Source organism: Oncorhynchus keta, chromosome 29 (genome assembly GCF_023373465.1).
Source record: "Oncorhynchus keta strain PuntledgeMale-10-30-2019 chromosome 29, Oket_V2, whole genome shotgun sequence".
Classification (NCBI taxonomy): domain Eukaryota; kingdom Metazoa; phylum Chordata; class Actinopteri; order Salmoniformes; family Salmonidae; genus Oncorhynchus; species Oncorhynchus keta.
Window position 1 is genome coordinate 28,547,660 of NC_068449.1, and position 16,600 is coordinate 28,564,259.

Sequence of the window (16,600 nt, forward strand, 5' to 3'; positions counted from 1 at the left end):
ATAAACTTGTAACCCCACTTTTGAGAAAATGGTACACCTACTGGAGAGCTCTTTGTCTACACCCTTTCAGCATCATTCACACCCTCTTACACCTTAGTCCCACTCATCTTTTTAAGGGTTCACATGTGAGGCCATGTGCTAAACAGAGTGAAAAGTGTAGTAAACAACCAAAGATTAAGACTAAAAATAGTAGCCTACAAAAAGAAACTCCAGGTAGAAATAAACTATCTAGTACTTGGCCTATATCCTAATCTAACTTTGGTGCTGGTCATGTTGTTGTTCACATTACTGTCTCTGGTATATAAAAAAAAAACACAAATCAAAGTATTTGTCACATGCACAGGTTACAGAAAGTGTCAACTGTACAGTTGAATGGTTACTTGTCAAAAAGTGTCCAGATAAACATATTTTATAGATATTAGATGACGCTTACCCAGACACACTTGTCTAAATTGATGGGTCATGTGAAGGAAATGATGTAACCCCCAGCCACATCTTGTTCAGGGAAATGGGTCACTACAGAACGTTTAAATGGTACAGTGAAATGATTACTAGCAAGAATATTAATAGAAAGTGTCAATTTAAAAAATATATAAAACGGTGTCGATGCCAGTAGAGAAGGAACAAGAATAACAATATCAATAATGATATCAGTGAAACTTGAGACAAGTTAAGTTAAATGCATACATTAAGAGGTAAAGTGGATGAGCAGCAGGATATTACAAATATTATCAGCAACGTATGACTTGTGTGTTAGGAGAGATTCATGTTAATTTGCATAGAGGCACTGAAGATAGTCCGGATGACTGGGAACTTTGCCTCCAGTGATGAACCCGTCCGTTCACACCACGTATGAACAAGGGAATCTATATTCGGAGAGCCTGTTTCTGTTCTGCCCTTGACTTTGCTGCAGGGTATGTGATGTCCATGGCCTCTTTGTCGCACAACTCCCCGATCTTCTCAAAAGGATACGTTTGTCTAGTTGTGTCCAGTCCAGGTGGTGCTTGTACAGGCAGATCATCTATGGAAGGAAAGACGTCAGCTATACGCAGCAGCTGGAACCTGGTACTGACTGAGTCCGAACGCTCCTTGGCAACAACAGGAAATAGACAAAAAAATAGACATTACAACCTTGCATAACATCAATTGACCTCCCAAGTTTATATAATAAGAATAACCTTATACGATGAAATGAAAATTATATTCACATGAAGTGCTGGTACTGCTTGTTCTGTGGCAGAGGAGTCAGGTGTTGTTGCCAGCCAAAGCTTTCCACCAGCACCGTACCATCCTCCAGTCCATCCAGCTGTGGAATGCTGACCCCTGTCATAGTGCTGTCCTTCACTACACCAGCAGTCTCTTCACAGATTCCTGAAGGAAGACAGCCTGACTACACAAATCATTTGAGATCTAGAAAAGTATTGCCAATAATGTTGGAGGTAAAATAATAAACAAAATATTTGTTTATGCTTTATGCAAGTGTTGTCATCGATCCCTTGTAGACACTACACTGCTGATTTTGTCACATGAGATAGCAGCAGCTTTCCACCAAAGTGTTTGTTTCCTGGGTGATGTCCTGATAATGCAATAGTATTATCTTCTGCGTAGTTGTTGATGAAGTTCACAACTCCCTGCAAGTCCTCATGCTTTAGGTGGAACCTGTGCTTGCTTGGGCCAGCTCTATTGATGGGAGGCATTAGACCATTCTCCTTGTATGAATGATTGAGGAGAGTCGGGCGTGTTCTATTGATGCTGCAAGACAAATTCCAGGTGCAAATATATTAGCATTATTATACAATAAATGGCCGTAATCACCGCCAGACACTCCTGGCTAATTTGATGGGTTATGTCATCTGGCGAAGTGGAGTCTTTTTTTTGTTTAGACATGTAGCTAGCTAGCGAGCGAGCTAAACAATGAACCATAATCCCAACCCATAGAGTACTAGCAATACAAACCGATTGTCATAGCTAGCTAAAGCTACCCAACTAGGTTCAATGTTAGTTAGCTAGCTAACATTAGGCTATAACTAGCAATGTGAATGGTTTCCTGAGATACAAATGATATTGCTTCACAGATCACACATGTAACATTAGCTAGTGAGCCAGCCAGCTAATTTTAGCTTGCAAGCTAACAGTACGCTTTAAGTTGGAGTCTTTTTGTTTAGACAGCTAGCTAGCTAGCTAAATAATGAACTATAATCCCAATCCATGGAGTAGTAGCAATACAAACCGATTTTTATAGCTTTCTGGCAAAATGAGAAACTTTATATCTGAAAATGTAGCTAGACTCTTACCTGTATACATGGATGAACGCTTCACAGCAGACTGCAACCCTTTTCATTAAATATCACGTACTTTGTCATTTCTGTTTTGTTTGTACAGCTTTCTTGTATAAGTTACTCTGGTTCACACAGTGTGCAATGCCATCTGATCTTTCTCCCTCTTTGTCACGGATGCCATGGTTGCCTTTAGTTTGAAGATGTAATCCAGAGAAACACTTTTGCAGTTCTCCATATCATCATTCAAGAAAGCTGTAGTAGAAAGGATTATCTACATGCACAGAGTAGATCATGTTATAAACAGAAGGTGCTACAAGGCTGACCAATCTGAACTCATCTCTCAGCATGTCCAGTCCATTCATTAGCGGGAAGGCTTCTGTTTTACTAGAATCGTAATTTAACAATTGTATTCGTATTTACAGATGGTATACATGTTTGTTATTAAGGCACATGAAAGTTCACATGTTCCAGAAGGCATTTCTGCCCAAAAACCCATTTTAATCAACAGCAAAAAAAAGTTCACGTTCAAATGGCTCTCCTGTGAAGTAGTAACCTGCGACGTCATATCACATTTTATTTGTCACATGCGCCGAATATAACAGTGAACTTTACAGTGAAATGCTTACTTACAAGCCCTTATGCAGTTTTAAGAAAAATATTAACAAGAAAATAAATAAACGTAACAAATATTTCAAGAGCAGCAGTGAAATAACAATAGCGAGACTATATACAGGGGATACCGGTACAGTCAATGTGTAGGGGCACCGGTTAGTCGAGGTACTATGTAGGTGGAGTTATTAAAGTGACTATGTATAGATACTAACAGAGAGTAGCAGCAGCATAAAGGGGGGGGACTACTTGTTTCAATATTTGTATAAAATAATTGCCTGCACGTTTGGTTAGATTTTGTCTTGGCTACTTTGAACCAAGGTAAGACATGCATCATAATATGTAGAAAAATTATGTATATGTTTTCAAAATGCATACCGCCTCCAGCTCATTGCAAAGTGGTGTGTGACACGATGAAGCCTGCCTAGTTGTCTCTGCACTTGAATGGCGAATGGGAAGTGTCAATTGCCAGTAAAAAAAAATAAAAAATAGTACCGCTTAATCGTGGCCATAGTTAATAAAAAATAATAATAATAATTGTTTTACACGTGCAGTTGCCTTTAGAATGGTTTTACTCAATGATTGGGCTTATTAAAGCACATTTTACTCCAGCAGTAACAACCATTGTTTTGAGCTGTATCAGCAGCTCTCGTGCTACATTGGCATATTTCAGTCAATGAACAGGCTAAAGTGCCATATATCGCACCTTTTTTGTTCTTCTCCCAGACAATTGGCTGGGGGCAATTTGATTACCAGCTAATGGAAACACTGGTATACAAATATTACTGTATTGTTAAGAAGCAAATCTTGATTAATATCTCACGTCACGTACACTACCCCCGTAGGTAGTGTACGGCTCTACCCCTAGATTTGAGTCCCCTCCGAGCAGTGGAATGTAAAGAGAATTGTCTCTTCAAGCCAGATGCACGCCCGTTTGTTTCAAGCCCTACTGTTTGTATGAATCCATCTTCCTAGGAAGGAAGTCTACTTTTGATTAGCATGACCAGGAGTGTGTTACGACATTATGTGCACAAGGGATGTAATGCAGTAGGCCTTCTCCCACCTCTCATCCCCCCTTCCACCGGGAACAGAATTGACTGTGTGGATTCAATGCTGCTTAAACCAACTTTCCTATGTTGTTAGTTAATTTATTTTAGAGTTATTAACTTTGGTCATTGATGCTGGAAGGAACTTTGGTCAACTATTACCAGGGCTGGCTAGCATTTGTATGCAGGTCTACCTAAGTTTGGATGCAAGGAAAAAATATGTTTAAGCTCGATTACTAAAATGGATTAATTGATAACTAATAACCTTGGCATAAAGGTTTGCCAAGAGTTGTGGCTGCAGAGCAAAGGGCACCTGTTTGAGTTGTTGCTGCAGTGGAGAGACTTTACACTGTTATGAGTGGAGAAAACGGAACTCGGACAGGAACTGTCTTTTGACGGAGACCATTAGCCTATTTGACATTACTTGAATAGGCAGTCTCTTTGTAAACGTTTTGTAAATTTTCAGTCATCAAGCATCATTTAGCATTTCCTCTCTCATTCCGGGCTCACTGACTACTACAATTGATCACAATTAACAGGAGGGGGTAAACACATGTTCGCAACCAAACCCAGTGGCGCTGGCTATGGAGGATCAAACCTGCCATAATTATAAATAAATAAATGCACACACAAATGGATAAATACATGGATGAGTAAATGCACACCAATAGATCAATAATTATTTTAAAAATGTAATCTCACTAATTCATTTTATTAATTGATATTATTCATTGCCTTATTTATTCTTCCAATATGATAATAAGGGGGTGTCAAGAAAACAGACTACATGACCAAAAGTGTGTGGGCACCTCGCTCGTCGGCCAGCTCATTTCAAAATCATGGGCATTAACATGGAGTTGGTCCCCCCTTAGTTGCTAACAGGCTTCACTCTTCTGGGAAGGCTTTCCACTTGATGTTGGAACATTGCTGCAGGGATTTGCTTTCATTCAGCCAGAATCTGAATTCCTCAGGCAACTTCCTTCAAATTGTTAAGAATTAACGCGTTCACTTTTGTCTGTTGTAGCAGCTAGCTGACCCACATTTTTTTTTACGCATGCCTCCACACTGAAAAGCAGTTGATCTGGAGAGGCAATGTTTTCAGCAGTGTTAGCCAGCACCGCCAAGTCTCTGGTTACCGCTCGTCTGATTGCAGCCATACTACAGGCCAGAAGAACTGGGCTACTGTAGCTATCTACTGGTTGGTCTCTCAAGTATGCATAGTTTTACTTTGTGGACCATCAGAGCCAGGCAAAAGCAATCTAGCAACACGCTGTGATACCACCCACAGACATTTGACACCCTGTCATTATCATACAGAAATGAAAAGTGTAAATAATTGGATAATAGATCAATAATTTAATACATACAGGTATGTAGAGAGAAATGCATTTCATTTGGGTCAGTTTTCGTATTTCGTTGCTCTGTGTCAATTTTTTCATTATTTGTTTTTTTAATTATGGCAGGTTTGGTCCTCCATACTGGCGTCATCATTCGGTGAGGGTGCGCCGTGCCACAGAGAAAGACAACTCGCGGTCAAACTCCCTCCTTCCTCTCTTCCTCCTAGCCTTTAATATGTTACTAGTAGGATCTGTAAAGTGCTACCCTCAGCACACTTTGACCTTTGTCGTTTCCGGTGGCCCAGTGGAATGTTCTTATCTAATCAGAGAGCAATCAGACTGCAGCCATAGAGCACAGGGAGAGGCCTGGATACATTTACTACACTACAGTAACTACCTGGCTGGCCTGCTGTAGGGGAAAGGTGAGGCCACAGCATGAGCCTGGTACTGTAGCCTGCCCACGTGGTCACTCGCCCACTGTTTGACCTGACTGACACCCCCCCCCCAACACACATACCGCACACCGCACACCACACACAAAAGACCGACTTTCTGCCTCTGTCATATGTAGGGGCCTTTTTAATGTGGTGCTAGTTAGTTATAACCATAGTGCGTTTTAGTTTATGGTAACCTGGGATTGAGTTTTCAGTTGGTATCTTTATAGACTCATTTTATGCTTCTCTCCAATACCTTTTGATTGTGGTTGGGTATCCTTGGCTATTACCATTTGTTCAACTCTAACCAGTAGGATAAGTCCTGCCAAAATCATCTGTCAGTAAAGCCCATGGGATATGGAGGTTGTAAATGGTTATTCAAGAGTTTAATATCCTGTTGTTTTTGGGGTGTGTTGGGTTCCCAGGCCCTCCTGCCATTGTCTTTTATCAATCAAATGTATTTGTAAAGCCCTGTCACAAAGTGCTAAACAGAAACCCAACCTAAAACCCCAAACAGCAAGCAATGCAGATGTAGAAGCACAGTGGCTAGGAAAAACTCCCTAGAAAGGCATGAACCCAGGATGAAACATAGAGGTGGAACCAGGTTCTGAGGGGTGGCCAGTCCTCTTCTGGCTGTGCCGGGTCGAGATTATAACAATAGATGGCCAAGATGTTCAAACGTTTGTTTTTATGACCCGTCTGCTCAAATTATTTTGTCTTTCTCTGACACCTCAAACTCTGTCTTCCTGTCTCTGGTTCTCTCTTTCCCTCTCTCACTTTACTGACAGTTGTGAGAGAGTCACATCACGGTCGGTTATAAAGTGTGTGTTCAAGCAGTGGTCATGGAATGTGTTGCAGTCATTATGTCTAACCATGTTCTGTCTGTGTGCAATGGCACCCCTATATTCATGAGGCTACATGGTTGTGTTCAACTTCTCTCTATATGTGGAGGTAGTTGATGCCATGGTCTTGTTGCGGTCCCACCCTAACTATGTCTCTCTCTCTCTCTCTCTCTCTCTCTCTCTCTCTCTCTCTGCAGTGACAGTTATGCGCGTGTGAGAGCAGTGGTCATGACTCGGGATGACTCCAGTGGTGGGTGGCTGCCTCTGGGAGGCGGGGGCCTCAGCTGCGTTACCGTCTACAAAGTCAGCCAGACAGCGGACATCAACGGCAGCACCACAGACCCAAACACCACCACCACCAACCCCACAGCAGACTTCCTCATCAAGGGGGAGAGGCTGAAAGACAAATCGGTAAAGGTCCAACTGGCTTTCTAAACACACACACACCAAGCACAATTCTCCCCATTTTAAGATGTATGACATGTAGCCTACGATTCTTATAAAACTATACCAACCTTCCACTCAAGGGGTTACACATTCTTTATACACACCTCACACTCCTCACCTTGTAACTCTTGCTCACTCTGAGGACCTCACCCACGCCTAACACTCGTCGCTCACAATGGAGTGCAAGTATGTTCGCTATGTACTATGCAGCGACTCAGCCTGTGACGCAACAACCACTGAGGGGGTCGTGGGATGAGATCAACACGCGCGCACACACACACACACACACACACAGGAAGTGAATGTTTGTCTTTCTTCCACTGCAAGGCAGGTATCTGTAAATAGGAGCAGGGCTGACTGAGTGTGTGATACATGCTGACATCATCAGAGAGAAGAGAAGGACAGACTGCTCAGGAGAAGAGAATGGGGGGATGTAGGAAATTAAACGTTAAACTATATCAGAGGGAAAAGAATGAAGGAAAGAAATGAACGAATGGATAGTCATGCTCTGAGCACTGCTTCAATTCATGAATATATATATATGAATATATATCTATCTATATACCTATACCTATATATATATATATACCTATGCTCTTGCCCTAAAACTCGTTTTCTATTTTTTCATGTAAAAAAATATATTTCCCTTGACAAGAATTAAGAGATGACTGTATTAATTCATTTTTGCGGGATACGTGGCTCCTCCCTGCCATGTCACTTCAAGTGTAACTGTCTATTCTGAGCCTGGGCCACTGTGCAACATGTAGTGTGAATGTGGTGATGTCACCAATCCCAGTGGCTTGTTAAAGCGGGAGGTCCAACCCGCCGTTTTACTAGAGACAATCCTTCCACCTCAGACTGACACTCATAGTTCCCACCCCGTGTGTGTTTACGCGGTGGGACAGGGCGTGCTCTCGGAGTGTTGTACAGTCAGACCTACAGCACGTCTTCAGTTCAGATGTTTGGGTGGCTCATGTAGTAATACATGGCTTCCCCGGCCACCACAACAAACACCCCACCATATGTAGGCTGTATGGGGCATGCCACCCAGTGCCAGGGTGTCAGCTGGCATTACCCACTGTGCCACCAGCAGATTGAGGACACCAGAGAGAGAGAGGGGCACAGAGAAATGCATCGAGGGAAGGAAGAGGGTGAAACATGGAAAGAGTTGGAGCCAGAGAACAAGAGAAAGAAGGGAGCAGTGAAAGAGATGGAGAGGAGGGAAAAAGAGAGAAGGATAAGAATGAAATGGCCAGTCAAATTGCAAGAGGTAGTGGAACAAAACATTTGATGGAAAGAGAGAGGGAAAGAGGGAGAAGAGGTGGTGACTGCAATGTTGGAGGGGGATCTGGCTATCAGTGCAGTGATGCGGCACAGAGTGTACTGATGAGTCAGCGGGCTCCTGATATAGCCACCAATGGGCCTCCTCTCTCTCTGTTCTCTCTCTGTGGTCTCTCTCTCTTTGTGTGTGTGTTAAAGAACACAGCTTTAATTGGCTGCTGAATTAGCAGGTCTCAGATTATAACAGCGCTCTCTTTTTAACTACCCACATGTACATACTACCTCAATCAGCCGAACTAACGGTGTCTGTATGTAGCTTTGCTACTCTTATTTTCAAATGTCTTTTTACTGTTTTATTTCTTTACTTACCTACAAACACACACACACACACACACACACACACACACACACACACACACACACACGTTTTTTCCTCCGCACTATTGGTTAGAGCCTGTAAGTAAGCATTTCACTGTAAGGTCTACTACACCTGTTGTAGTCGGCGCATGTGACAAATTAACTTTGATTTGATGTGCGACAAGAAGCTGTCACCTTCCCTCCCTGTAATTGGGAGACTTTGGGGGCATACTGTAAATAAGAGGACCATGTGTTTTGAAAGATGAGACGCTGTGGATTATAATAAATACAGTTTTGATGTCATACGAGCAAGCCAAACACCTGTGAGTCCAAATGGGCTCTTCACATTTCCAAATCATAAAACCCATGTCATATATAGTGTCAACGTTTATGATCACTATGTTTGTACAGTTACAAGATGACGTGTTGTCAAACCCTGGGTTGTTCTGAACAGAGTTGAGCCTATGTTTGTTTATTGTGAAGAATATTTGGCGCGGCACACACACCTGAATACACTCATGACCCCTTTCTATATATGCACCAACATTACGGTCTGTTTCTCTGAACTGCCTTGTGCAAGCCTAGCACTGTCAGATCCTATTTTAGAAATTAGCTAGTCATGTTGGCAATAGAAAAAGCTTTGAAATCATGCCCGCCTGACCCAGATTGAGATTTTTACTTGACCATTTTTGGATTGCGTAAACTACAAAAGTAATTTGGTGATGCAGGGGTGTGTTTTTAAATGAAACATTTACAAGCGTGCTTGCTCTGCTTCCTCAGCGGCACAGCTAGGAAGCTCAAAACAGTACCTTATAGTTGAAGACTTCTTGTGAGTCATAAGTGCAGTGAAATTGCTTAGGAACTGTGCACATTTTGGAGAGGTGTGTGCCACTTGGAGACTCCAGTTAGCCCTCTCACTCAAACCTTTGTAAATGTTATGTTGCACCTACCCCACATTTTCCATGAATAGTATTATGTTATCCAGAGTATTTTTAGATTTTGTTATCAACAAATGTTGCAAGAAGTACAATAAATAATCAAATCAACAGAGTAATGTTTTGATTCAAGTGAAATGTTGTGTACTCACCTTTTGGTCTAATAATGTTCCCATTATCTCCAAATTGTTCCCTTTCAATTGCTACAATGGTTATGCATATGCTTTTCATATTTCTTCTGTAAGAAATGTTTCAATTCCCACGAATGTAAAGGTTTTTAAGCTTTTTGACTCTTAATACATTTCTTTCTCCACTGCTAGATTTAACCTAACTTCCTATTTCTGTCTACTATTTGTGTAGCCTGTCTAATAGGCTACTTTTGTATTGGAGTGTTTTAAGAAAGATAAAAAGTGAATCTTCATTAACCAACGTAGTTCTTAAAGCTAGAATACTTAGTTAATACTTAGACTTACAAATGAATGTTATTGGGTTTATAGTTATATTCTCCAAGAATCAATGGGTGTATATATACACCCCTGCCCCAATATATACAGTGGGGCAAAAAAGTATTTAGTCAGCCACCAATTGTGCAAGTTCTCCCACTTATAAAGATGAGAGGTCTGTAATTTTCATCATAGGTACACTTCAACTATGTAATTGTAGGATTGTTTAATGAATTTATTTGCAAATTATGGTGGAAAATAAGTATTTGATCACCTACAAACAAGCAAGATTTCTGGCTCTCACAGACCCGTAACTTCTTCTTTAAGGGGCTCCTCTGTGCTCCACTCGTTACCTGTATTAATGGCACCTGTTTGAACTTGTTATCAGTATAAAAGACACCTGTCCACAACTTCAAACAGTCACACTCCAAACTCCACTATGGCCAAGACCAAAGAGCTGTCAAAGGACACCAGAAATAAAATTGTAGACCTGCACCAGGCTGGGAAGACTGAATCTGCAATAGGTAAGCAGCTTGGTTTGAAGAAATCAAATATGGGAACGATTATTAGGAAATGGAAGACATACAAGACGGTGAGCAAAAATCCCAGAACCACGCGGGGGGACCTAGTAAATGACCTGTAGAGAGCTGGGACCAAAGTAACAAAGCCTACAATCAGCAAGGGCGTTGAAGATGAAACGTGGCTGGGTCTTTCAGCATGACAATGATCCCAAACACACCACCCGGGCAACGAAGGAGTGGCTTCGTAAGAAGCATTTCAAGGTCCTGGAGTGGCCTTGCCAATCTCCAGATCTCAACCCCATAGAAAATCTTTGGAGGGAGTTGAAAGTCTGTGTTGCCCAGCAACAGCCCCAAAACATCACTGCTCTAGAGGAGATCTGCATGGAGGAATACCAGCAATAGTGTGTGTGAACCTTGTGAAGACTTACAGAAAACGTTAGACCTCTGTCATTGCCAACAAAGGGTATATAACAAAGTATTGAGAAACTTTTGTTATTGACCAAATACTTATTTTCCACCATAATTTGCAAATAAATTCCTAAAAAATCCTACAATGTGATTTTCTGGATTTTTCTTCTCATTTCGTCTGTCATAGTTGATGTGTACCTATGATGAAAATTACAGGCCTCTCATCTTTTTAAGTGGGAGAACTTGCACAATTGGTGGCTGACTAAATGCTTTTTTGCCCCACTGTACACTACCGTTCAAAAGTTTGGGGTCACTTAGAAATGTCCTTGTTTTTGAAAGAAAAGCACATTTTCTTGGTCCATTTAAAATAGCATAAAATTGATCAGAAATACAGTGTAGACATTGTTAATGTTGTAAATGACTATTGTAGCTGGAAACAGCAGATTTGTTTATATTAAAAAACAAAAACAAATTGTGGAATATCTACGTAGGTGTACAGAGGCCCATTATCAGCAACCATCACTCACTTTAACTGATAAATTAATACAAATAATAGATCATACGATCTGAGAGGACTCAGCCCCAGGTACTCTGTGCATCGGAAGTTGTTTTTGGAATTCGTTTTTAGATAGCATTGCTGCTTGGTAGATTACCAAAGGGATACCTGAATGGATGGATGTGGTATCTATCCATCTCTGTGTGGTGTGTGTCTACTGTTTGGTTGTCTGCTCTCACACAGAGAAACAGTCCTGTCCTTTTGATAACATCCCAGAGTGGAATCAGTCCCCCTCCTCCTGTCACAAAAGCCAGAGTGCAACTCTAAACTCCCCAAATCTGTTTAGACGATCTTAATTCCATGAATCCTCTCGCTCCTTACTTATCTCTCACTGTCTTTCCTAATCCTGCTCTCGCTTCCTGTCTCCTATTTTTTTTCTTCTCTCTCTCGCGTCACCTCTCTTCCTCTCGCTCTACCTCCCCTGTGTAGAATGCGTTGTCGTCATTCCTCCTAGTGGAGATACTTCCTCCTCCTCCTCCCGGGCCCACCGCTCACCTTACCCACTCCGGCTCCACTCAGTCTCGCCTCCCACAATCAGCCCCAGAGGCAGACACCCCTTGCCCCCTCTTCTCTCTCTCCCCCCCCCCTATCCCTCAGCAGGCACTGTGAACGCAAGGGCTTAACCCTTACCCCTGTCTTTCTTACTCCTCTCTTTCTCTGGGAGCGACACACACACACACCTTGTCTGTTACACACCTGCTAGGCCTGTTGGGAATGTGTTCATGCACTAATGTCATACTCCCTCACTCACAAACTCACCAAATATGTTTCCTAGCCTACTCATGTGACCAGTCACACACCAGGTATATCACACATCCACACGCCCTCACATACAGCTGCCACGTATGCACTCTTATCAAACATCGACAAAGGTGCACACGTTGACAGTAATTTAGATAGCGACTGTCATGGTGCAATTTGGGCTAGACTTTCTTTGAATGTTGATTTGTTTTAGGGGTTTCTTTAGTATTGTTCTTGCATTGGTAAGAATATTTCACTTATTTGTTTTATTGATTCATCTCATTTACTAAATACCATCAATACAGATTACCATGTTATAGACTGCCCCCAAATAAGGGATTCAAACATGCACATCAAACAGAATGCACAAGTTACCAAGTGTCGTCCCTCCCTTCCCTCCCTGATCCAACCCCAGGTGCACGCGCCCCATCTCACTCACTTTGGCCCTCTTCGTTGTGCACGCTCACACACAACCTCAGACCAATGGCCACCTCTCATTTCATTTAATCTGCCTTGGGTAGTGGTCACCAATCTTTTCTGTGTCAAGGTCACTTTCCCAGCAAGCCGAGATCTACCACTCAGATTATTTATTTGAACAATACTTTAACAAAAAATGTAACATTAACCTAATATAACCAGTTCTGTTCTGTATGAATAAGGTTTGTGCAGCAGGCCTAATACATCACAGCATATTGTCAATATGCCTGGCCTGCCAATATTGTTATTCTCAGACCATATTATATATAAAAACTCGAGCTTTGACAACAAAATAGATCAGTTGGTGTAGCACTTGCGAGGCACTGTGGAGCATAAATGTAAATAATTAGTGTTCTGGATTTTACTGTACTGATGGTACCTGCATCTGATGCCACACAGTGCTTTCAAGACAACTGGGAACATGGGGGGGACTAGGTCAAATCATGACATCAGTGATCTTCAGGTCAGAAAGTTGGAGCTCTATAAAGATGACCGAGTTTCCTACGTGGAATTCCAAGTTGGATGGTTGTTCAAAACTATTTTTTTTGCAGTCTGATCTTGTTTTCTTACGAGTTCCCAGTTGTCTTGAATGCAGCGTAGTCTGAAGTCGGAGATTTCAGAGTTTCCAGTTGTTTTGAACACTGCATTAGTCTCAATGCAGGGATCAACAGAGGTTCCGTCTGTCACGACGGGCCCTGCCCTCTACTTCCTTTCCTCCGGTGAGACTGACCAGAGAGAGGGGACGCAGTCTTCCACCTGATGGCGAATCTCGAGTCGCACCGCATCTGCCTCATGCACAAATTCATGTTGTTCCTATGACCAGAGAAAGTGAAATATTCCTCGATATTAAAATAGACACGACGAGCTGCTAATAAAAATAACGCAGGGCTATCTACACTTGGCTATTCGTTTTATGTTTTGTAATAGTGTTAAATTAAAACTTAAAGTAACTTGTAAAAACAGCAGCTCTTTTCTGTATTCTTTGTCAGTCTCTCTGTGATCATGGTTTTAAAATGAATTCATAGACTAGTATCAAAGTATCAAATCTTACATAGACTAGTATCAAACTTTGCTGTGGCCAGGTTGTGGAAGCTCTGTATGCATGGAGATTTGAGCTATCCGATTTGGCCAGTGAAAAGTCTGCCTTCTTGAAGGCCAACATAGTCACAGCTCCAAATACAAGCAGTAGTCTTCCCACGGTCTAGCCAGTCAGAGATACAGTTGCCCTTTTGTACAACAAGCCATTTGCCTCATGGGCCTGCCATCATTCACTTTGAACTGGACTGTGTGTTTACAGTCAGTTGCAACAGTGCAACTTTAGATCACTTGAAACCATTTGCCAAAAGCCACAAAATACTTCTGAATGGATTTCTGCAAATATGTAAACACCACCAGAGTCATCTTACATGTGGGAACTTTACAGTCCTATTAATCAAGCAAGCATGAAAAGGTAGGCTCTCTCTCCCTCAGTTATGCAAATAAACAACAAGATCAACAACTAATGCTAGCCAGAGCAAGCTAAAATCTAACGAAGGAACATTATATTAAACCCTCAAACTGTTTCAGCTAGTTTGCCGTCAAAATTGCATTGATAAACGATAGGGAATTGTAGCCGCCTCATTCTTCTGCAGCTTGCCTGCCAATGCATGCTTGTCCCAACCAAGCGAACTGGCTAAAGTTGGTTAGCTTGCTAGCTCGCTACTTCCAGACACAAATGACATCACTGACAATTTTACTCTCCGTAACAGAGCTGGTTAGGATGTTTACATGTTATCTAGAGCGTTCTTGACTAACTATATACAGTGCCGTGCGAAAGTATTCGGCCCCCTTGAACTTTGCGACCTTTTGCCACATTTCAGGCTTCAAACATAAATATATTAAACTGTATTTTTTTTGTGAAGAATCAACAACAAGTGGGACACAATCATGAAGTGGAACGACATTTATTGGATATTTCAAACTTTTTTAACAAATCAAAAACTGAAAAATTGGGCGTGCAAAATTGATGATGTGATGTGTTGGATTTCCCCCCCAAAAAAAACATTTTATATTCAAGACATAAAGTAAATTTCTTTGACACATTTTTGTACTTTAGTGACTTATTGTAAACAGGATGTATGTTTTATACTGTACAGGCTTCTTTTCACTCTGTCATTTATTGTGGAGTAACTACAATGTTGTTGATCCATACTCAGTTGTCTCCTATCACAGCCATTTAACTCTTAACTGTTTTAAAATCACCATTTGCCTCATGGTGAAATCCCTGAGTGGTTTCCTTCCTCTCTGGCAACTGAGTTAGGAAGGATGCCTACATCTTTGTCGTGACTGGGTGTATTGATACACCATCCGAAGTGTAATTAGTAACTTCACCATGCTCAAAGGAATATTCAATGTGTGCTTTTTATTTTTTTTACCCATCTACCAATAGGCACCGCCCTTTGTGAGGCATTGGAAAACCTCCCTGATCTTTGTGGTTGGATCTGTGTTTTAAATTCAATGCTCGACTGAGGGACCTTACAATTATCTGTATTGTGTGGGATACAGAGATGAGGTAGTCTTTAAAAAAAATGTTAAACAAAAATATCAAGATTTGTGAATACTTTCTGAAGGCTCTGTAGTTTCTGTGGATGCCTGCAAAACTTACCCCCCTCTACTGCTTTATCATAATTTGTCTTTAAACCCCATTATGTTATGTGTTTTACACATTTATGAGGAGGGGGTGGATGTCTAAAATGTTTGTTGGACTTGTTTATATTTTTCCAAAGTTTCATAACCAGTGTCGGGACAGGACTGGGGCTTTTCTTTCTCCACTTGTTTCGTTTTTCAGTGTTGTATTTGATCGAGACAATTATACGTCTTCGGGTGAGGAGTAAGATGGAGGTTAATGTCTGTTCCTCAAAGGCTCCCTCGGACAGGGACAAACAACAAAGTTTCCACTTAGTGATTTTACACTCCTCTCAAGATGGATTTCTACCTAAAGAGAGAGACTGCAAGATTCTGGCAATTCAGACATTTTTCTACTAACCTCGAGTCATGTGAACTTGTGGATACTGTTTTCTTTGCCCATGTGTGTAGTGTGATGGTAGAGGTTGTTTTGCAAGCCAATGCTAATTAGCGTTAGTGCAATGACGAAGTCCACAGGTACCCGTGCAGTAGCATAAAACCTTAGAATCTCGCATTATCCCTTTAACCATGAATGGCTTTGCTTATTGGGTATATACATTATTTTGGGGGTTTCTTCTGCTTCTGGAGAGAGCTAGACTAGATTGTGATCTGTGTGCTTCTGTATCATATTTTTTGCATTAAAGTTGTGGGACCAACGTTTTACTATCTGGGAACTTCAAGTCACTAACAGAGATTTTCGTCTCTGTGTCTGTGTGGTCAGGTTGTTCTGGAGTGTATTCTAAAGAAGGACCTGGTCTACAACAAGGTCAACCCCATATTCCACCATTGGAGGATCAACGACAAGAAGTTTGGCCTGACCTTCCAGAGTCCTGCCGATGCCAGGGCCTTTGATAGAGGGATCCGCAGGGCCATCGAGGACATCAACCAAGGTGGGTTAGGAAGAATCCCCAAGCTTTTGTTCACCTCAGTTCAGTACAGTCTCACCTCACGGAACTTGTGCTTTTGTAGACTCCTTTCCTCTGACATTATGTGCATGTGTCTGTTTGTATGAATTAGTGTGTGTGTGTGTGAAAGTGTACATTTCTGCGTGTGATTCTATGTTGGTTTATATCTGGCGTGTAATGGTTGACCTGTTCTCCAGGTGGTTGATGCATAGCATTGATTAGCTGTGACAACTTCCCCTGCTCCCTGCTCATTCACCCATGATTGGCCCTCCTATCTTATCTTTGCCAGTTGTGGAGGAGATAAGAGCACCACTTCCT

The 16,600-nt window shown here is 41.7% G+C and overlaps 1 protein-coding gene across 1 annotated transcript in view; it reads left to right on the forward strand.

Annotated features, from left to right (window-relative positions):
- Positions 1-16,600, forward strand: part of spred1 (sprouty related EVH1 domain containing 1) — a 67,027-nt gene that overhangs the window by 37,409 nt on the left and 13,018 nt on the right. Inside the window, exons 2-3 of the mRNA XM_035743195.2 lie at positions 6,745-6,958; positions 16,099-16,267. Of these exons, the coding sequence (XP_035599088.1) occupies positions 6,745-6,958; positions 16,099-16,267 (383 nt within the window). The remainder of the gene's footprint in view (positions 1-6,744; positions 6,959-16,098; positions 16,268-16,600) is intronic.